Source organism: Bos grunniens, chromosome 2 (genome assembly GCF_055505025.1).
Source record: "Bos grunniens cultivar Pamir isolate PY7600 chromosome 2, Bosgru_T2T1.0, whole genome shotgun sequence".
Lineage (NCBI taxonomy): Eukaryota > Metazoa > Chordata > Mammalia > Artiodactyla > Bovidae > Bos > Bos grunniens.
This window is the reverse complement of record NC_141166.1, coordinates 78473790-78496518: the sequence shown is the minus strand read 5'-3', so window position 1 is coordinate 78496518 and position 22729 is coordinate 78473790. Positions and strand designations below refer to the sequence as shown.

The window sequence follows — 22729 nt, the reverse complement described above, 5'->3', positions numbered from 1 at the left end:
GCCTCCTAGATCTCATGCAGATCAGATCTCTTTGGCCAACTCCAACACAACTAAACAGGGAAAAGGACACTGGGAAATGTCATTCTCAGCTCGATGGCATCACAGACCAAACGTCTACAGGGGTTACTAGTAAAATGAAAAAAAGCTTACTTCCTTTCAGTTTGAAACCAGTATTCACATGATTCAGATTTAACAAGCCCACTCAGTGTCAGGCAAGGTGCCAAATATTTTCACACACATACACACACACACACACATACACACCCCCACATAAACACAACTTCTCCAGTAGCAACACACCATATGCTACTTTTTCTCATTTCTGTTGGTCACCATGAGAGGAAAATCATGAAGAGTTTGCACAGACCTGGAACTTTATTGACAAGATGTAAACAGCAACACAGTTGGAGACAGTGTTATGTCACAGTTAGGAGAGAAAGCTCTGGAGTTTCCGGGTCCAAATCCTGGGTTCTGTTACATGAGGGCTAAGTCATCTTGGGCAAAATACTTGATTTCTGTATTCCTCAGCTTTGCCATTATAAATTTCAGATAATACCCACCTTACAGGATCGTTGTAATGATTATATGTGATAATATATGTACAGCACCTGGTGTTAAAAAAATAAGAAAGCTAAATTTAGGAATGATTGAAAAATAAGTATTAGTGAGATTCCTGCCTATGCCTATAAATATATATATATATTTTAATATTCTATTGCTGAAACAGAATGGTTTTAAATTTTATCTACATATTTTAACTCATTCTCTTTTTCATTATAAATCAAAATGTTTCTATCTGTCATTATTTAATAGCATACAGATAACTGAATATGTTACAAAAATCACACAGTCTCAAAATCCAGGGTATTCAATTTTTTTAATTATAATTTTCAGGAGAATATATAGGTATTAATATGAAGTGACATAAATAATGCCAAATTACTGAATAAACAATTTAAAATAAGTAAAAGGCAGCATAAGTTGTATCTTAATAACTTAAAAATGATGGTAGGATTGTCTATTTCCATGTATACTGTTAAATCAGTATGTCTCTATAAAGTTCCTGTTAACTACAGCTTCATCATCTGGATTTTGCCTAAATGATGTCAACACATTAGCCCTTTCTCATCATTATTTCCTGATAATCAATAGTGATCCCTGTACTTGGTCTTTCCTTTATAATTATTTGTCCTAAATGCAAAAATTATTCATTTTGCTAGAAGAAGAAGACCACTTGACTTTCAGATCACTTTTCATTGATTCTCAGTTGTTCAATGCTTTGCGCTCCCTCCTCATACGTTCTTTTTTGGGATCTTGACTAAAGCATAATATGCCTCTCTGGATAAGTTACCAGGTGCTTGAAACGAAAGACCTTGGGCAGAAAATATAGTTCGGTTAGAATAAGTTGGATGAATTTTAACTCATACTAAATATTGACTGTTATTTATTAAGCATTCTGATCAATATTATTAGTATTGGCATATGCTTATTACCTAGTACTGAGTGTAAATTGTCTTCCTTTTTATACAATGAAGACATAGCATTATTGACTGACTCCATAAAGCTCATTTTAAAGGTTTAGTTTTATCCATTGACATTACTCAGCAAAGCAAGAATCAGACTTAAACTATTCAGTTATTCATTTCAAGGAAGGACAAGTGGGCACCTACCCAGTGGTTACACTGCACTTATACTCTAATTTGTATGCCTCTTAATTAAGGGGTCTTTTGATCCAGAAGGCAATGAGTGATTCCCTGGCAATGATATAATTTAAGAATGCAGGTCCTTAGTATGTTTCAGGATGTGCTAAAACATACGGCATTTGTTCAGCATATATTCAGCCAATAGACAAAAGTTATCCTTAGAAGACCCATGACAATTTGCCTGACGCTCACTTTCTGAGGCAATGCCACATTTGACCAGTAGATAGCACTCAAGATGTTTCAATAAACGGAGAGAAGGCTTCTCCGTGCAATTATTACTCTGCCAGGGAAAGTCAGACAAGTTCATTTTAGATCAGCAGAGGGGAAAAAGAGATGGCCCAAATGCCTAGAAATGGGGAGTTTTGTACCAAACCTCAGCAGCCACTTAACACAAATCTATACCGATTAGGGTAGGAAAGCTAGCCCACTCATTTCCTAACACAATTTCTGCTGGAAGACAAGGAAAGCACCACTCATTTGACACACTGAAATAAAACATGAAAGCAGCACTTGGATGGTAATGTTGATGTCCAGAGAGACCACAGGTAGAACATGTTGGTTGCACTGCACAGAACTCAAAAAGCAAAACTTTCTTGTGCCTCAATCATCCTGCTAGTTCAAAAGCCACCTGTATTTCAGAATGCAATGTTTACAAAAATAACAACCTGGCTATAAACAAAAGAATGAATTGCAATTGCTTGAAGCCAATGGACAGTGCCTTGGCATAGTTAGACCTACTAGGAAGGATAACTGGCATTATGCTTTTATAAGCGATGGCTTCCATCATACAAAAGAATCAACTCATATTACTTTAGAAGCAGAAAGTGGTAAATGGGGATGCTCCTGGGGTTTTTTATTTTTGTTTATTTGGCTATGGCAAGCAGCATCTTCAATCTTTTTGAGGCACGTAGGATCCTTAGTTGCCACATGTGGGATCTAGTTCCCTGACCTGGGATTGAACCCAAGCCCTGTGCATTGGGAGTGCAGAGTCTTAGCCACTGGACCACCAGTGAAATCCCTGGTTCTGTGATTCTGAACCATTTTTCACATGTTTCAAGCTCAGTTCATCTGATACAGGGTCTGTGTTAAATGAGGTGAGGGTCATCAAGGTGCTGTTCAAGTAGACACAAAAAGCTGGAGTATGAGAAGTTAGGAGATGAGAGTCATTCAAATATCCATGAAAGAAAAACTGGAGGCATCTGAGCAAGGAAAGAACATGTCAAGGGAAAAAGATATCTGGGGGAAAATCAGTGAAAAACTACAGAAAACAACTTCAAATTCCATCTGCAGAAAATTGTTGGTGGTTGGGAGGTGGTCAGTCTCTTTAAAAAGCCAGTTTCTTGGAGGATAGATTTTCAACCCCTGCTCTCTAAGGTCCAACCTTAAGCTTTCTGCAGCTGTGCTCCCAGCCCATCATAAATGGACTCACACCCTCAGGATGACTAACCCAATATCCCACTCAAAAATTTCTGAATTTCATTTCAAATTGCCTGAAACTACCTTCAGCCTTTGACCTTCCTATGAGTCATTAAATAGCTTTCTGTTGTAATTGTTCAACTTGTTTCAGTTATGTTTGTGTATTTGAAACCAAAAGGCTTTTTTGACTGTGCTAGGCTTACTCTGGGTTTCCTTGGTGGCTCAGATGGTAAAGAGTCTGCCTGCAACGCAGGAGACCCAGGTTTGATCCCTGAGTCAGGAAGATCTCCTGGAGAAGGGAATGGCAACCCACTCCAGTATTCTTGCCTGGAGAATTTCATGGACAGAGGAGCCTGGCGGGCTACAGTCCATGGGGTTGCAAAGAGTCAGATGTGACTCTGGGGGTAGGATGGAGCTGTGGAGTGTCTAATATCTGGTCCACAATAATTAACAGAAAGACAGCAAGGGAAAAACACATTTACAGAACACTACCTTAACTAATCAAAGGAAAAGATTCCAATCTGAGAATATTTAGAGTTCCTGGAAGAAGACAGACAGACATCTGGGATGAAAAGAGGTTGGCGTGAGCTCCCCCGGCACTAACCCTGGAGTCTAACCTTCCTATGCCATCATCTGGCTGTGTGACCTTGAGAATATCACTTTCCATCTCTGGGCTTCAGGTTTTTCATCTATAAACTGAAGGGTTAAGCAAAATGCTCCAATTCTAATCTTCTATAGCTCTGTTCTCCTGCCTTCTTTCCATATAGGAAGCTACATTTGAAGGAAGTTAATTGATTTCCTAGCAATGACATCCATTATACTTGATATACCAGTAAAAAAAAAAAGGTGACCATTCAGTCAAATAATCATGCGTATATGAACACTGCATGGCAACACACTTTGAAACACAGCGACAACTTTACAAAACGCACTCTGACTGGTAGAGATGCTCTCTCCCACCTTGTCAGTCTTGATTGATATTCACCCACATCATCACAGGACTGGCTAGGACCCACAGGCTGCTTCTCCTCCCCTCCCTCCAACCTCTCCTCTTGGCTGCTGATGGTGGCTTCAGCCACCAGTACTTTGCTGGTAGCACCTTCTAACATCCAAGTGAAGAAATATAGTTGTGGCAAAAAAACTTCACTGTAGAAGAACTCTTTGATTTGTGTTTGAACTTAGGGCAACTGATAACATTTATGTGATAAAACTTCATAAATCCCCCAAACATGCTGACCCATCTACCAAGAAAATGTCCAGTTCTCTCCTGAAAAGTCCCATAGAACTAAGAATATAAATAAGTTCTTAGTACATTCCAAATGTGGAGGCTACAATTCTATAGGGAAGGGAAGGGAGGAAGGATTTGATTTGCACTGTTGTAAGGCAGAAATTAACACAACATTGTAAAACAATTACTCTCCAATTAAAAAAAAAAAGAAGGGAGAGAGGGGGAAGGAAAGGGAGGGGGGAAAAGTAAGTTTCTGTAGAGCAGCAGTTTTCAACCATGGCTGTATAGTGAAATCTCTTGGGTGAAAAATGTCACTGTTTAAGTACACTTTTAAAGAGGTTAAAGTCCCCAGTGCCATCAGGGTTGAGTCAGTGTAACACGGCATCATATTAATAAAATGGTGACTAAAGAATATTCAATTACTCAACAAGAGTGGCAACTCAAAAGGATTTGTTGTTCCGAATTCCTACCAAAAAGCCCACCAGCTTTCAAAGAGGTCCAAAGGCTCCCTGAGAATTCCCTGTATCCTTGGCGTAATACTGCCATGTTCCCGAGTGCTGATTACTCCTCCGCAGAGGGTTGCAGAGCCATGTGCCATGCAATTCTCTATATCCTCTCACGCTTCTAAAATTATTACCTCATCAATGCTTCAGGCTTGGTACTGTCAGACCTCTTTTCCTGATAATAAGATAGACTCTGGGGCTTTTAGCATCCATAGATCACTCCCACAACTCTTACTCACTAAAGGTTCATTCATTCACTACATCACAACTTTTATAACTGCTGGTCAGTTGAAAAATACCTGAGGCAGAGTGATGAATTGGAAAGACTCTGCACAAAGAAACTGAAGGCTTTGAATCAAGTTTCAGATGTGCCCATGCCTCTCTCCAGATGACCTGAAGCAAGTCACATAACCTTTCGAGCTTCCATTTCCTTAAATATAAAGTGAGAAAGTTAGTTAGTGTCTGATATCCACCACAGCTCTCAAATGTTATACGGCATATGATGTTCTTATACACATTCTGGTTATGATGCTAATGAACAGTAAGTGGTGAGAAAGTAAGTGCAGAGGAGAAGCACAAGGAAAAGGCAAATGGTCCAAGGGAGCCACAAGTTGACAGATTGGCTTTCAAAGCATTGACAATATCCCCATGCTGCTGCTGCTAAGTCACTTCAGTCGTGTCCGACTCTGTGCGACCCCACAGACGGCAGCCCACCAGGCTCCCCCGTCCCTGGGATTCTCCAGGCAAGAACACTGGAGTGGGTCGCCATTTCCTCCTCCAATGCATGAAAGTGAAAAGTGAAGTCGTTCAGTCGTGTCCGACCCTCAGTGACCCCATGGACTGCAGCCTTCCAGGCTCCTCCGTCCATGCGATTTTCCAGGCAAGAGTACTGGAGTGGGGTGCCATTGCCTTCTCCGAATATACCCATAAGTTGCCTTTTAAAAAGACTACAGTGGAATCATATGGCAGGAAAATTTGGTAGGTTCTATTTTTTGCTACTTTGTCTACATGAAAAGACCCTTTTCACTCCCCTCACACTGGGAAAACCACACTTGCAAAATGAAAAAGGCAATGATCTGATTCTCTAGATGTTAAATTGCCTCTGAGAAAGGGACGATGTTAAAAAAAATTCCTCTAATATGCCGAGACACTTTTACAATATTCCAACCGCCAGTTCAGTTCCCTGTTCCTCTGTAGCAGCTCTTGCATCACATTTCTTCATTCTTTGCTTTCAAACAACCATGACCATCTCCTCATGCAGTCTCCTGCTTTAGACAATCCTGTCTGTTACCACTGCATATATCTCTATTCCACTTGATGTCTGACTTTCCTACTCCAAAAAGTTGGAAGACTCCTTATTTCCTGCAGACCAAGGTAACCTATTTAGCTTGGCATTCCCAGATCCCTACCATCTCACCTATAACATACTTTTCCTCTCCTTTTCTTTTCCATCCATCAGTGAAGTCACATGAAGTCCCTCCATTCGGCCTTTGCTCGTGTCGTTCTTCCCACATGGAATGGCTTTACCTATTTTCTCCTACATAAACTAAATCCGGCCATTCTCAGAAGCTCACATTTCATCTCTGCTATGAAGCAGTCATGCTGGTTTCCAAGGATCTGCCCTTCCTCCAACTGTCCTGGGCAACACTTCAACTCTCCCAGACTGTCTCATTTGTGGCATGCTCCTGTTTACACCGAGTGTTCTGAATGACAGAGTCAATGCACTTAATGCTTCTAGCATGCTTCTTTTTTTAATTAAAAAAATTTTTGGGGGGCCACACTGTGTAGGCATTTGGGATCTTAGTTCCTCAAACAGGGACTGAACCCATGACCCCTGCTCCGTACATGCAGAGTCTTAACCACTGGACTGCCAGCAAAGTCTATCATTCTTGCCTATCTTTTCCCCTTCCCTCCCCGCTCCTCTCCCTCCTTTCCTTCCCTTCTTCCTTCCTTTCACTTTACCATAATACGTACAGTAAAATTTCAGGAATACACTAAATTAGCAGCAATCACCTTATACATAAACACAGTAATAGCAGACTGGGGGATCCTGGGTGCTTCTCTTCCACAGCCTAAGCAACAGGACACACACATTCTCCTGTGTCCCTTAGCTCTTAGCTTGGAATCCAACACCCTTCAACAAGTTCCATTGTGAAAATACTTAGTATTAGGACACATGTCCAAGTTGAGGTTTCACTTCAAAATTTTATGCATAAATTTCCTAAAAGTGCAGAAACGGTCTAAGAAATAGGACCAAATTTAAAGAAAAGAGTCATTAAGTCATTTATTCATTTCAATAGTGTGTTAAGTCCAGCACTCCTCATTGAAAGAGCTAGTGATAACAGAATTGGAAACCACTAAATCAAGACGGGACCTCACCTTCTAGTTTTAGAGATGAGTCAGCTGGGGCTCCTGCAGAAACACCAAGTCTAAACGAGGTACTGCCTCTTGCAATACTGTTTGCCTTTCTTCTTCTTTTAGCAGCCCCTCTCCATAAAGGTGTTCCTCTAATGTCTGCCAATCCGTTCCCTATTCATCGCTTTCCAAAGATTGTCTGTAAATGAAATGCAAAGACAAAGTTGGACAAGCCGATCAACTTACATCTGTCCCATTTTTTGCAATGATCTTATTTCTGCATCCAGGATAGAATAACTTTCTAGAAGCGAGCTCCCAGTCTTGGTAAAGAATATTTGTGAAGGGGAAGGGTAACTATAGGGAGGTGAGTTATATATTTAGATATGCAAATAATGATTTTAAGTCTTAGGACAAGCAGAAGTGGGTTGTTGCTACTGCAGCCTTTGCATGGGTCCTATAATTCACCAGTCACCCTTGGCCAAGAGTTAGGAAGGATATATAATCCTTTTTTGACTCTTCCTCCACAGGGAATGGAGTTGTATATCCCACCCACAGCCTCAGAGACAACACCTCTCAAAGTCACACAGGGGCCCAGAACAGTCTGGAATGACCTCCAGGAGAGGAGGGTTTGATCCCTGGGTTGGAAAGATCCCCTGGAGGAGGAAATGGCAACCCACTCCAGTATTCTTGTGTGGAAAATTCCACGGAGGGAGGCAAGCTGGTGGGTTATAGTCCATGGGGTTTCAAAGAGTGAGACAGGACTGAGCACAGGACAAGCACACTGTCGGCAAAATCTTGACACACCCAAAGAAAGGAAGGGTGGGACCCTGCCTACCCACCTCAGTCCTGGTGCGAGGAGGAGATGGAAACATTTTCCCCCTACAATTCCAACTCAAATTTCACTTTGTTGTGTTTTATTTTCTAAAGGTTGAAAATCAATCGCAACTCCACTCCCTCGCCTCAACGTGTTTTTCTTTTCCAAGAGAGGTAGGAACTATCCTTGCGTGTTCTTTTGAAGTAGCTGCCTAGGGACTTATCTCTGGAGAAGCAGTTTTACCTCTTTAGACCTTAGATTGCCCATCTGTTCATTAAGGGGTTGATGGATGATGTCTAAATTTTCATCCACCGTAAATGGGGGAGTCCCTGAGCCCCACTGGCCCTTGACTTGAGTGTCTAGCACAGAAATAGTTAAAGGTTAAGGATCTCTCAAATGGAGACTTGCTAACATGGGGGTGAGGATGCCAGACAGCATATTTGTAGTCTTGTCCAGCCTTGGCCTCAAAAATATCCCTCTCGAAGATTTGCCGATGGGGAGGCTGCAGCGGGGTCTCCTCTTCTAAGTCTTCCCCCCAGGCGCCCGGGCGCAGCCTATCTGGAACCTGGACACCAAGCAGCTCAAAGCATCCTCAAAACCGAGTAAGCCTGGACCCCTACTGCTAGCTCGGCTTCTCACAGCCCTGTCGCTACCCCTCCTCAAGGTCCCTCTAGGTGTCCACTACTTTCCACGTCCGAAAATTCTTTCAGCCGCCAGCTGCACTTTGGACCCCCTGCCTTGGACTCCGAGATAGCCAGTGCTGCCGCGGAGTGGGGCGCCCTTCCGAGACGTCCTGGGATCCAGCCCCCCTACCCTAACTCCCGCCCCACTCAACCACCACCCACCGCAGGCTTTCCTGTTAGCAGCTCCCCCACGCCCCGTCTCAGGACCTGGCCGTCTCCTTCCCCTCGAACTCCCTGGGTGCTTTCCGGGCGCACTTCTTCGGCATCCAAGCAGGGAAACCTCACCCACACCCCATCCCCGCTGCCTCTTTCCGTGCAAAAGAAGAGCTGGTCAGTGGGCAGAGCGCCTGACCCAACTGAGCCACCCGGACTGGCCCTCTGCTGGGTGGGGTCGAAGAAGGAGCCGGGCCTCGCTGGGCTCCCGGGCGCGCTCCGCTTTGCCCGCCTAGAGCAGCCCAGCGAGGGAACCCTGCACCAAAGCGCCGGAGCCGCAGCTCCCCGCCCGCGGAGACCCCCGCGCTCACCCCGACCCGGGGACGCCAGAGCCCCCAGCACCGCTGGAGCCCCTCGCAGCAAGCCGGAGCGCCAGCAGCCCCGCACGCTCCTTTTCCGGCCCCCTCCAAGGAGGGGCGCGCGGGGGCCCCAGAAGCATCTCCCGCTCGCCCTCCCCCACCCCTTTCCCAGCCCGCCCACCCGACCCGCGCGGCGCGGCGTTGCGCTCGGATTCCGGGAAAGAAGCGCCGCGCTGTGTCCCCGGCGTCCTCAGTCCTGCCCCCCGAAGTGGAGATGCGCGAGTGGCAGGCGAGGGCGCGCAGCTCGTGAGACGCCGCGCCAGCCGGCACCATGCGCCTGCGGCCGCTGCCCCTCGTGGTGGTCCCCGGCTTGCTGCAGCTGGTAAGTGCCCGGCCCGCCGCGCGCCCCGCGCCCCACGCCCCGCGCGCCAGGGCCGCGTTTCGGCGGGAAAACCGCGCCGGTGGCCGACTCAGAAGCGGAGCCTGGGGCTGCTGGGACCTGGTGCTGGGGGCGCGCGCAGCCGAGGGAGTTTGGGGGTTTGCTTTAGAGGTTGAAGCGGAAGAATCAGGGAGTGGGATTCAGAGAGGACCCTGAGGCTGGTGAGGGGCTTTTGTTGGGTTGAGACTGGAGGACTGGAGTGAACAGGGCAGAAAGTGGCAGGAAAGAAGGTGCGAGAGAAGGAAGAGGTTTATTGAAAAGCGATCGAGGAGGGAAGTAGGGGAGAAGTCTAGACGGACGTGATGAAGATGGGCTGAAAGACCCAGAGTTTGAGAGGCTTTGTGGCTTTTATTTTTCACGTGCTATTTTGCACGGATGCCCGCAAACACTTCTAAACCTCTGCATCGTGCATCCTCGTTCTCGGGACCGATTAGTGGCTCCTTGGTGGGGAAAAACTTAGGCGAAAGACCGATTTGGGAGACAGATTGTATTTCTCTTCGTTTTCCAATCTGGCGCTGGGGACTAGGATGGGGTTTTGTGCCGACGGGGGAGGCAGGATGTAACTTTCAAGTCCAACTCCACCCCGTCATCTCTAAGCATTCTGTTCCCAAAGACCTCTCCCGTCGGTTCTGGGAGGCTCAGGGGGAGCTGAGGAATAGGAAGGGAATTAGAAGGTGACGCAGGGTCCACTAGAGAGGCTCTCGGCGACAGCTCCAGGGGTGACACTCATCCCTCCTTGCTTGGAGGCTTGGCGCCACGCTATCCTCCTTCCGAATTACCTGTATGATGTATGGGTTGCTAGATAATTCTGTTTAAGGGAGAGCCTAAGTAAAATCTTCAAGAAAACAACTTTTAAAGTAAAATTCCGTAAGGGGATTGCTGTGGCTCAGTCCACGTCTGTGATGGGTTTCTCCTGCTCTCTAGGCACTTAATACCGTGCTATTAAGAGGGCTTTCGCCAGAAGCCAGGGTTTCTTTGGTCCTCATACTTAAGACTTTACCCAGTTGAATCTGGGCTGTTAAAACAGGGGTAAGGAACACAAGCATGATGATGTGTTCCTCCCTTTCCATCTGTCCTCTCTCTCTCTCTCCCACTTCTCCGAGGAAAAAACCAAGTAACTTATTAAAGTTTCTGTATGATACATATCATATTGTAGACGCAGAGATATTTGCAAGTTTGGGGATGGAAGGAACTCGAAACGCTCTTAGTGAAGGGGTGAGGACACCGAAAGGCCTGTCCATTCTTTATACAACGGAGATGAGCTTCACCTGCGCAGCATTAACCAAGAAATTCTTCAATGGCATCAAGAAGAAAATGCAGTGATGCTCCGACGTTGTCCTTGAATGAGCCAGCACATACTGGCTATATACAATATTGCATGTTAAAATACATTTTGCATGCCAGGCGTTAAGCGTGCCACATATTTTTCACATTAGTCTTCAGTATCATTTGCTTTTTAAAATGCTTGATCTGGATGCCAATACAAGATGATCTAACAAAGCACATTTGTATGGTGTATATTAAGTTAAACTATAAAAGTCTGGGGAAATCAGGTACTTAGGTTACTTAGGATCTTCAAGGATCTCTTAGTTCATTCTTTTTTTTTTTTTTTTTTTCATTCATTTAACTTTGCATTCAGTGATCATCAACTGTGTATCTGTTCCACTGTATTAGACTGTTAAAGATGAGGGACCATATTGGGGGATGTGTTGGGAAAAGTTCTCCTATCAGCTACTGTATGGGGAATGTTAGATTTTTTTTTTTTTTTCCTCCACACAACCAGAGTCAATAGGGAATAAAAAATACATCTTGACAGGATTGTATACCTTCCTTAAGAGCTAGATTCTAATATTACAGCATGGATTGATTGATTAGTTTTTAAGGAAGTGTATGTCAAATTCTAATCCATTTTTGGATTGTGCTTGGATTGTAATGTTTTTTTCCTGGAGCACTTTATCATGGTAAGTGAGGTGGGGAGCTGCAGCTGTGTGATAAGCACACATTCCTTACACTGCCATCCTTTTGGACAATAAAAAGCTGTTTACATTCTCCACAATCTTATAGCTGTTTCCAACCTTATAACACAAGGGGGTTAGAATGTGAAAGGAAAACAGAATAGCTGAGCTGAGTAAATCTAAATGAAACACCCCCCAATCCCAACATTCGCCCCACCCCAGCAAAAAAAAAAAAAGTAATAAATTGGCTCTTCAAATGGCTTCTAATTTTATTCTACCTTTTCAGCTAATATTGAACTTCTTTGCTAAATCCCAGGAACAAGTGGATCAAATGTTTGAAAACTAATCTTTTCACTTTCTAGGAACCAGATGGACTTAGTTCATCTGCCCTTGGTGGGAGGCAGAGGGAACAAGGCTGGATTATTGTTGGCAATGGATTTTACTTTTCCATTCCCACTGCCATCATAAAATGCTAAATATGTTTAAATGAGTAGTGGATTCATTTGGGGATATTGAAATTTAATTTTAAGAAATTTGTCTGATTCATATGAAAATAGTCAGAGGGAGTTGAGCCCAAATAAGTCGCTATCATATAACACTGGTACAGGTTTTTACTTACTTGGGAGATATTTACCATTTTTAAGAAAACACTAAGCTGAATGGATAAATATTGCAGGTAAACTATGAAGTATGTGTGTCTGTGACCTGTCCTTGCCCAGTTCTCCTGGCCTGTGTTCAGTGTTTTGTTATACCCAAAGTAAGATTACTAGGCATTTGCAGAATTTAAGTAGCAAACCCGAATGTATTATTTTCTTTGAAATTCTTGTACAGCAACATATTCTTTATAAAAACATTAATAGCACACGATTTCTCATCTGCCATCAAATGAAAAGAGAATTAGCATTTGGAGTTAACATTATAATAAAATGAGTGCTATTTTGTGACATGGTACAAGGTAAAAACTTCACCAGTTGACAACTTCTTTCAGATTTGCATTATTATTTGTAACTCATAATAAGTGTGATTTTTGCCTCTAAGTAAAATGCAGATTGTAAAACAGATTAAATTTGAAATAAATGGATGATTAGCTTGAGTTTAAGATAAAATTTAGTGGTGATTTAAAAAATTAGTTTGTTATACATTTCAACTTGTTTTTCTGTAATACAATGATGAGTTTATCAAGTAAAATATAAATTAAAAAAGTGATCCAAGTTAGCAAATTTTTAGAAACCTATAAAATCAGAATATTTCTGATGCAAAGTGTTACAATTTTAAGCTCATCATTATACAGTATTATCCCGCATGAGCTTATTGAGGTTATTTTTATTTTAATAAATTGTTAATTATGATAGTTATTGAGTGTGATAGTCATAACATATATTTATCCACAGCTCTGTATTTACAAGAAGTGATAATTCATGACTGTCTTCCATTCAGAAATCACAATTTCCCTCATATAGTTTGGATCAATAAACATCAAAACAGTGTTTCCTAGTGTAGGATCAATAATTGTCTGTTGCCTAGATGACAGTGCTGAGGAGAAAAAAAATACCACCATATCATGGTTACAACTTAGAGTTGGCTAGGCTTTAAAATGGACTCCTCATTAAAAGCGTCATTATCTTAGACATTATTTAAAATGAGAATTGGTATTAGACAATTAGATCCTGTGTTCCAGCCAGTCACCTCCCAGTATAAATGGTGTTCCGTTGGCCTGTTCTAAGATTATGTTGTGTCCTTCAGTTTTAAATGCCTTCCACATGGGAAGCTGACTGCTCTTGGGAACTTAGTTTATAGCTCAATAGGTTTCCGAATGGAAAAGAAAGGCATTGTTACATTTCATTCTGTAGTTTTTTCCTTAATTTTCTTTTTATTGTTTCTGATTAGTGGTCAAAATGCTAAGTAAGGCACAAAGCTTTTTTGAAAAACCTTTTAGAGGTTTTACACTGTCAGCTTAAAATGTGTAGCTCTTGCAAGTCTAACGAATTAAGAAATGTTGATTTTCACAATACGAGGCCCACCTTTTATCTATTAAAAAGCTAATCAATACATTGTGAAAGATTTCATTATTTAGTAGTAAGCAATCAGAGATAAATATAAATGTGTCACAGGTCTGTGGCTTTGTAAAGGCTCCAGGGCTGTCTCTTACTGTTTACATATTCTGTGGACTCTTTTACCTGAAGCTTTGCTGGGTAAGATTTGAAAAAAGAATTATAGCCACACACTCAAGTGCCTAGAGTTAGGGCTGTGTCAGCATTTCTGTAAAGAATCTCATTTCTATCTTAGCCATAAGCATTATTGCCGGTTAGAAGTTGGCATTTAATATCTTGATTTTGGAGTCAATTATATTAAAGCTGCTTTAAAAAATTGGTCCAAATGATTTTGAGTTCATTCTCTAGGTATTCTTATAGTATGTGTAATGATGATTTAACAAACTAGTTTCTATATTCTTCTTGGCTATAATTTAAATTGTACTATGTTTAAATTATTTTCAATAGTCTCTTTCCAGCTAACCTATTTATTGAACCACTGTAAGATTTTGAAACAGTGTTTCATCTTAAATAATTTTAATTGTGCCCAATTCAGATGCCTTAGTCTTTGTTTACTAACAATTGTACATCTTTATTTGCTAACAATCTATTTCAATATTTTATTACTTGTCATATGACCAATGGTGTTGATGACAATTCCTTTCTTTATTTCAAAATTATGTTCAATAGAAAAGGATATAAAGCAATTTACAGTATAGATTTTCATATTATAGAAAGAATTCTAAGATATGATTGACTGAAAACTTCCAATTGATGTTATTTTTAATTTATGAAAAATAACTGTTTGGTTTGTTATGCTGTAAGATTTGTATGTAATAAGGAATTCTTTTCCTTTATAGAACTACCATTAAAAATGAATACTTCACCATTTAGACCCAAAAGCTTTTTCCTAGCCAGATCATTCAAGAAATTAAAATAGTTGTCTTTAAAATTATCATTCCTGTAAATTTTGCTTTTCTTCAATTTATGGACCTACAGTAAGAAAAGTGGGAGATTTTATAAATTTAAACTGCAATAATAATGCTGCTTTGGATTTGTATATACTTACGTGTTTTCAAGTTTCTTTCACACAGTTTATCAATTCTATTCTCCCAATAAATTTGCAAGAATGACATGTTAAATGTTTCCATTTGTGTATTGGAAAGAACAATGGAAAGATTTGAGTTTTATTTATAAGTAAATTGCATTTTCAACAAATATTTACTATTTTGTCCCTGACTTTACGCTGAGACTGTAGCAGACATTGAGGACATAGCAGTAAACAAAATGGAACTGCTCTAAGGATAATACATACATACACACGTGTCTCTGTGTGTCTTGGGCTGGTCATTTAAAAACCCCAAACCCCTCATCTGTACCATGACGTCATTAATGATAAAGAGAATGAAAAATGATTTCTAGTATCTCTCTCCTTTTTTAATGTACAGTGTTTCTGGTTTTTCTTTTCATGTATTATGTACCTCTTTAGTTACTGTACAGTTTAAAGTATGTCTTACCTACAAACATAATTGCTCTAAGTATGTTTTACATGAAGTTTGTGCTGTTAACCTTATCACAAATGATACACATATTTAGAAAGAGATTTAAAATGCTATATGACTAATTAATGTTGTATCTTCTTATGGAAAAGGAAAATTTAGTGAAACTAGGCAAAGGGATTGATGAATACTTATTTAACACATATAATCAGCAAAATCAATAAAATTTAAATTAAAATGGTACAATAAGGGCTTTTCCCCGTTTATACCATTTTTAAATTGTAAACTATTAGCATCTACTCATTCCTTTAATTTAAATAAAAAGTAAATTGACTCTCAGTTAAATTCTAATTATTAAGATAAGCAACATTGCAGTTTAATAATGTACTTCAGAAAACTAATGTGTGACTTTCATAGTCTCAGTAGAATCTAACCTATTTGAAGCAGGGATACTTTTAACTAACTCCAAAGGTCTCAAGAGTTCTAATGTAAATGGTACGAAATTTTAAAAAAGAAAACCAACAATGAATTGGTATGTGAGAACTGTCAAAGGTGGAAGAAATTGTTAATGGTTTTAGCATCAGGGGAAAGGCAACTGACACAGACTGACAAGTCCTGGAGTTCAGTCCCAGCTACATTTCAAACAACATAAATGTCTTAAAAAAAAAAAAAACTTGACTTTGCAATAGTGCTGTTTTGGGCCAAATAAAGGGATTCTCAGGTCATAAAAAACACTTAAGTAAATCTCTTTATTCAAGAATATGAAAGATTGTGATTTTCAAATATTGCCGTATATATTGACAATTTTAAAATCTCACTGTTTTTACTTTAAATTATACGGTAGGTATATTTATGCACTCAAAACAGTAACTTAGGAAATAGTTTAGGTTACATGAAAGAAGAGACCACATGTGTAGTTTATATGGCCATGAAAAGCCCCTGATCTTCATGATATTTTGAATGGATAATGTATACAGTAAGAGAATAGGGACTCAAAAGAACCATTTAACATTTTGCAGCAATGAAAGCAATCTTTTTTTCTTAATAAAGTTGTGCATTTTGATAACCCCAACGAAAGACAGCTGGGATTGGTATGAGAATTATATGGCTACAAAAATGAAAAGGGAGGTGAAATTTTCAAAGGTGTGTTTTCCAAAGTCATGGATTCACCTGCTGCTCCCATGTTGACGACTCCAAAATCTGTACCTCAATTTTTACCCTACTGTTCAGGCTCTCAGGCCTTCTCTCCATAGCTTAGTGTTCTTTGATTTGGATGTTTTACTGCAACTCACACTCCATACATCCACAGCCATACACACCTTTCCTGAACAAGTACCTTCCAACATTCATGGAATCAGATCTTGAAGATCCTATTTCTTTCCCCATTTTCATGTCTGGTATCTTTGTGTTGGGACAAGTGACTTGATATAAAGCATTATATGGTTTACAAGATTCTTTCATGTGTGTGGTCTCATGGTTCATCTTCACATCAGCTCGGGAGGGTAAACAGAGCAATAGTTACTGCATCCATTTTAAAGATGAAGAAACAAAGGCATGGAAGGTTTCCAAGGTGGACTTTATACAGACTCACAAAAGGCACAACTTGAATTGTACGCCCAGTCCAGCCCTGAGGCCAAGGCAGCAGCTGTCTGTAGCAGAAGGTTGTGATATCCTTCAGAGACACCTAGCGTGATAAGGCTTGAGGGACATTTCTGAGACATTCTTTTCTGCTCAGTGACCACGCTGAGGCAGAAACCTCAACTCATTCATTTTAGGAATGTTTTAAACAAATTTGTCATGAAGTCAAACAAGTTGAACAGAACAAACAGATTCTTAGAGCCTGTCCCTTAACTGGGAGTTCTGTTTAGACTTTAGCTTCAGAATTGATTTGCCAGGCGTTCCAGCTTTTGTAGCATTAAAGCTAAATGAATGGCTCAGTTGTGTGGTTCCAGTTAGCGTCAGCAGAAGGTTTGCGAGTTCCTCTAATTCTTCAAGATCTCAACTTATCTCACTTCAGGTGGAAAAGGTGAACAAGAAGAGAGAAAAAGGGCTTAACTTCTATGAAGGGCTACTTAATCTTGGTTTTTTAATAGACAGGTAGAATTATGAGAAGGAACCAGTGGGGTGGGAGGGCATCTAGTTGGTTCTGACGCTCATGTGGAACTTGTGAGCATTCATGGAAAATTTTGCTTTACAAGTTGCATTCTTGCTCTTGCCCTCTCTCCCTTTCTTACTTTTTATGAAAATGCAAGCTTTATTATGGGCTTCCCAGGTGGCACTAGAGGTAAAGAATCTGCCTACCAATGCAGGAGACATAGGAGACGTAGGAGCCACAGGTTTGATCCCTGGATTGAGAAGATCCCCTGGAGTAGGAAATGGCAACTTTTTCCAGTCAATTCTTGACTGAAAAATTCCATGGACAGAAGAGCGAGGTGGGCTACAGTCCATGGGTTGCAAAGAGTCGGACACAGCTGAGCATGCACACATGCATGTGTGTGCATTATAGAAATACTTTTAGAAGTATTATAGAAACAGTATACCGTAGTGGATGTTGTTGGCTGTCCACCCAGATCCCTTTGGATCCCTTTTTACCATCCCTTTTTACGTACTTCTATATGCCCTGACCTTTTTCGGTTTTCCTTCTAACACTGGGCACTTGTAACTCTCCTTCAGAGGATTCCCCCTTGCCAGAAAGTACTGAGTCAGACTGTAGTTCCCTTCCTCTGGGGCTATTCTTGACAGATGACTGACGGGTGCCAGAGCATAAAAGGTTCAGTTCTGTTGCTCATAGGTTTAAGGAATACACCCTGGAGTGTCCCTGTGTCAAAGCTCCCTCAGGCAACGGAAACCTCGCCTGAGATAACACAGCACATGTCCACAGCTTCCTCTTGTTCACTGACCTGCTGCCCACTCCCCGACAAGACTCCCTTGCATGCGCTTCACTATAAATCACTTGCATTCATTCTTTTCTTGGTGTCTGTTTCTGTGGAACACAAGCACAGGTGTCTGTTTAGCTTTTTTTCAATATTCAGAAATATTTAAAGCAGGTATTCTCACCTCTGCCTGCTCTGCGCCATCTTACACCAAGAGATGATCACTATTACTAGTTTAATGTGTCTCTTTCCAGAAATTATGGCTATGTATGCTTTCATCATAACTATATCAACATAATGTAATGTCCTGAAACATGTGTTTTTACTACAATAATATATTATGACCATTTTTATACAATGTACAGCAGCTTAATATTTTGAAGATTTTTAGTATTTCACGGAATTGATGTCCCATAATGTATTGAATCAGCCCCTTGTTATTAATAATTTGGGGTTTGATTATGTTGATAGTCTAATATGTTGATTGCCTTGAATTTCTTCAGTACATTTGTGAGTATGTTTATAAAATTAATTCCTAGAATCAAAAATACTGGTTCAAGGCTAGGAATGTACATTGAATTTTTTTCTGAACCTTGCTTTAAAAAAATTTTTTTTTATTTTTTAATTTTTATAATGTAGTGTTGGTTTCTGCCATGCACCAATGCAAATCAGCCATAGTTACACATGCATACCCTCCCTCCAACCCTCAGGTCATCACAGAGCGCCAGACTGGGCTCCCTTCCTACACAGCGACTTCTCACCAGCTATCCATCTTACACCTGATAGTGTGTATATGTTGATGCTACTTTCTCCATTCGGCTCACTCTCTCCCTCCCCGATGGGGTCCACAAGTCTGTTCTCTGCCTCTGTATCTCCATTCCTTCCCTACAGATAGATTCATCGATACCATTTTTCTAGATTCCATATGTACATGTTAATGTACTATATTTGTTTTTCTCTTTCTGACTTACTTCACTGTGTATAACAGGTTCTAGGTTCATCCACCTCACTAGAAAATATAAATTTAGTATACTGACTATACCAAAATATGGTACCATTCACAATGGATATGCATACCTATATCCCTATCTAGTTGGTGGTATACTTTTTTTAACTTTCTCAATCTATTAGAGGAAAACACCTCATTATTTTTAAAATGTATTATATATTAGGAAGGTGAGGCATGTTCTTATATTTAATAACCCTTTGAATTTATTTTGTGGGTTTTTTTTCCTTTTTAAATAATTTCCCATTTCGTGATTCTTTTTTAACAGCTTTTAAATTTTATAGTTCTTTTTTATATTGCTCTTGCACAATTATTGTTTATCATTCCTGGATATTTTATACATTATGGAGTTGTTGTGACTACCATTTCTAGGCCTGACATTTTTAAATTGTTTTTTGCTGAAATTTAAAGAAAGCTATTATTTTAGTGTATCAGTTCTATTTCTGAACTGGACTATTAGTTTTAATCATTTTTAATTCTATTCTCTTGAATTTTATGTATAGGTAATTAAATTACCTGTAAACAGTTTTATATTTGGCTCTGTCTAATTAAACATTTATGCCTCTTAAATTAAAATTTATTCCTGTAGTGTGCTGGGTAGAACCTTCAGAATATTATTAATACTGTGAAAGTGAATATTTTTTCATATTTCCAACTTTAGTGTAGATTTTACTAAATATAATGTTTGCTTTAGTTTCTAATAAATAACCTATTCAAATTAAGAATATACTTTTATATTTCCTATATATTAAAATAAATTTATGTTGATCATAGAGATTGATTTCATATTCATTTTTAACATCCTTCAAAATGATGATAGATTTTTAAAGTGTTAACCCGTTTATGTTTCTTATTTATGAATTGGTTTCCTAATACTACACTTTTGAAACAAAGTTAAATTATATGTATTTTTATACACTGTGTTTTATGTTGTTAGTATTTTATTTAGGACTGTGATGTCATATTCATAAGTAAAATATAGCAAAAGTGAAACATGTCAGGTTCTGCATCAGGCTTATTCTAGGATCATAATTAGAAAGACTTCTATTTTTTCCCCTCAGTTGTGGGAGAAGTTAAAATAGTTATGAATTGGAAGGCTTAGAAGGCTGTTGGGTTTTAATCCATTTGAACCTTTTTGTTTTAGAAGAGGAGATCTTTTAAAAATACCTCATTTCCTTTATGGCACTTATCCATTCAGGTTTTTTCTTCAACCTTTATATGAATCTCTTTTATTAAATTTTAAAGAAAATCATGCATTTTGTGTATCTTCACATCTACTTAGCATAAAATTATAATACTGTCACCTTAATTTTTAAGAATTTGCTCCATACCTGTGCTTTATGCTATATTTTTTCCCAAGTTTGTGTTAGTTGTTTTGGAACAGTAGTAGCTAAAGGACTGCCTTATTTTCTTTCTAAGTCTGCTGCTGGCACCCCACTCCAGCACTCCTGCCTGGAAAATCCCAAGGACGGAGGAGCCTGGGAGGCTGCAGTCCATGGGATCGCTAAGAGTTGGACATGACTGAGCGACTTCACTTTCATGCATTGGAGAAGGAAATGGCAACCCACTCCAGTGTTCTTGCCTGGAGAATCCCAGGGATGGTGGAGCCTGGTGGGCTGCCGGTCTCTGGAGTCGCACAGAGTCGGACACGACTGAAGCGACTTAGCAGCAGTGGCAGATTTAGTGGTCTAAGCTGAATGAAGCCTGGAGTTAAGAGGTGAGGTTCAGGACCTCAGCTCTCTTTCTGCTTTAGTGGAGGACTTGCATCCTCCGGTAGCCGCCCAGCACCTGCTTGCACTCCCAGCTCCACCTGTACTACTTTTGGTGATGAGAAGAGGGGACCTTGTTGGAGATGCAGGGGTAACCCTCAGCTCAGGGGCTGTTCTCTTTGGCCTTTGTTTGGTTCCTGGCTGCTCAGCACTCTTGGCTTTTCCATCATTCTGATTCACTCTTCTTTACATCTTTCAGAGAGTCCAACATTTTGTGGACCCTTGGCATTCTTTCCTCTTTGTTGCACCATTAAGCATTCTTGTTTTTGAATTCCTAGTTTATTTCATTGGAAATCTGGGAGGGAGACAAGGCGAATACATTCACTCAGCTTTCCTCTTTGCAACTTGAAATCTTTTAGTCATTTTTGGCTCATCTTTCTTCATCCTCTACAATATCCATTCAGTTACAAAATCCTGTGAAATTTCCTTCCAAATCCATCTGTAAACTGTCTCTTTCTCTCCACCTGCTGCCATTTCATCACTGCTGCAGCCTCCTAGCTGGTTTATTTTATTCCACCATGAGCCCTCTAAATGCTTTCCACATGTCACAGATCATCTTTCTTAAATTCTTCTTTGATTTATTATGCCACTCCACTATTAAGGATGAGACTGTGATTCCCTTTTCCTTAACACACTGAGTCTAAATTTCTCTTTCTGGTTTCCCAGCCTTAAATCTCTCATCCTGTATTCATCCCATCCTCTTAACTGCAGCCAGGTCTGTATCATACTCCATGAATACTTCAGAGTAAAGAGAAAGCTAAGATTTTGATGTCAGACTGACTTGGATTCCAGTGCTTTTTCTGGCGCCTTGGACAAAAGAATGCATATGCTGAGTTTCAGTTTTTTGTTTTTTGGGTTTTTTTTTTTTTTCAGAAATAATGGTAATTATAGCTATTTCTTAGCATTATGATGATCACGCTTCCCTCATAGCTCAGTCGGTAAAGAATCTGCCTGCAATGCAGGAGACCCAGGTTCGACTCCTGTGTTCGGAAGATACCCTGGAGAAGGAAATGGCAACCCACTCCAGTATTCTTGCCTGGAAAATCCCATGGACAAAGAAGCCTGGCTGGCTACAGTCCACGGGGTCGCAAGAGCCAGACACAACTTAGCAACTAAACCATCACCGTGATGATTATATACAAAATGTGAAATGCCTATTACCTAACATTAGCTTAACAAAGATCAGTTTTCCTTTCTACCTTCAACAACTTAGCTTCTTTGTGTGCAAGCTACAGAAACTGACTTTGGCAAACTTAGGCAGAGAAAAAATTCAAGACAACAGAGTAGCTCACAGGAAAAGTTGGAGAATCAGGCATGTCCAGAGCAAAGTCAAGGGTCTAAGTTTCAGCAAAGTATCAGTTAGCCAAGATGATGAATAAATGTCAGGGGTTTTTTTCTTCAGTTTTTGTTTGCTTCACTTAAGATGTCATGTTCTGGTTGAGAGAGTCTCAATGGCTTGGGTCACATACCTTAACTTGAGAAGTTTGGGACCCTTTGATGAACAGTTCCACACAGTCTAGGGAATCAACACTGTATGCTCCTGTTAAAGTACTTGTGATCAGAACTCCCACCATAGGAATGGCTCAGTTAGAGAAAGAGACCCAAGCACCCACAGAGAAGACCCATTCCAATTCTTCATATTAATCGTGTTCTTCACTCATAAATAGATAGGGACAGTAAGATCACCAGACATGTAAGCACAGTCTTTAGCAAAATAGAAGGACAAGGAGAAACTAGCAGAACCCATTCAAGAAGAAACAAATAACACAGGGGACAGATTTCAATTTTAAATATTCCTAGTTAGGATTCTCAGAGAGTCAAGGGGATATAGAATCCTGAAAATAAGAGCTTTTCATATTTCATATTTCCATAACTTTCTGCTATGCAGAAAGATCAAGTGGATAATAAGAAGGAATTCTTAGAATGAAGTATATAACTGATAAA

General features: G+C 40.2%; 1 protein-coding gene and 1 long non-coding RNA gene across 2 annotated transcripts in view; one reads left to right on the top strand and one right to left on the bottom strand.

The window, feature by feature from the left end:
* Window positions 1–356: 356 nt before the first annotated feature.
* Window positions 357–5283, bottom strand: LOC147378271 (uncharacterized). Its single transcript, XR_015151770.1, has 2 exons — window positions 5150–5283; window positions 357–608 (listed from the first exon to the last, which is right to left on the bottom strand). It is a non-coding gene; the product is annotated as an uncharacterized LOC147378271 (long non-coding RNA).
* A 3659-nt stretch (window positions 5284–8942) lies between these two features.
* NXPH2 (neurexophilin 2) overlaps window positions 8943–22729 on the top strand; it is a 128473-nt gene continuing 114686 nt past the window's right edge. Inside the window, exon 1 of the mRNA XM_086368385.1 lies at window positions 8943–9596. Coding sequence (XP_086224511.1) covers window positions 9546–9596 — 51 coding nt within the window. The 5' untranslated portion in view covers window positions 8943–9545. The remainder of the gene's footprint in view (window positions 9597–22729) is intronic.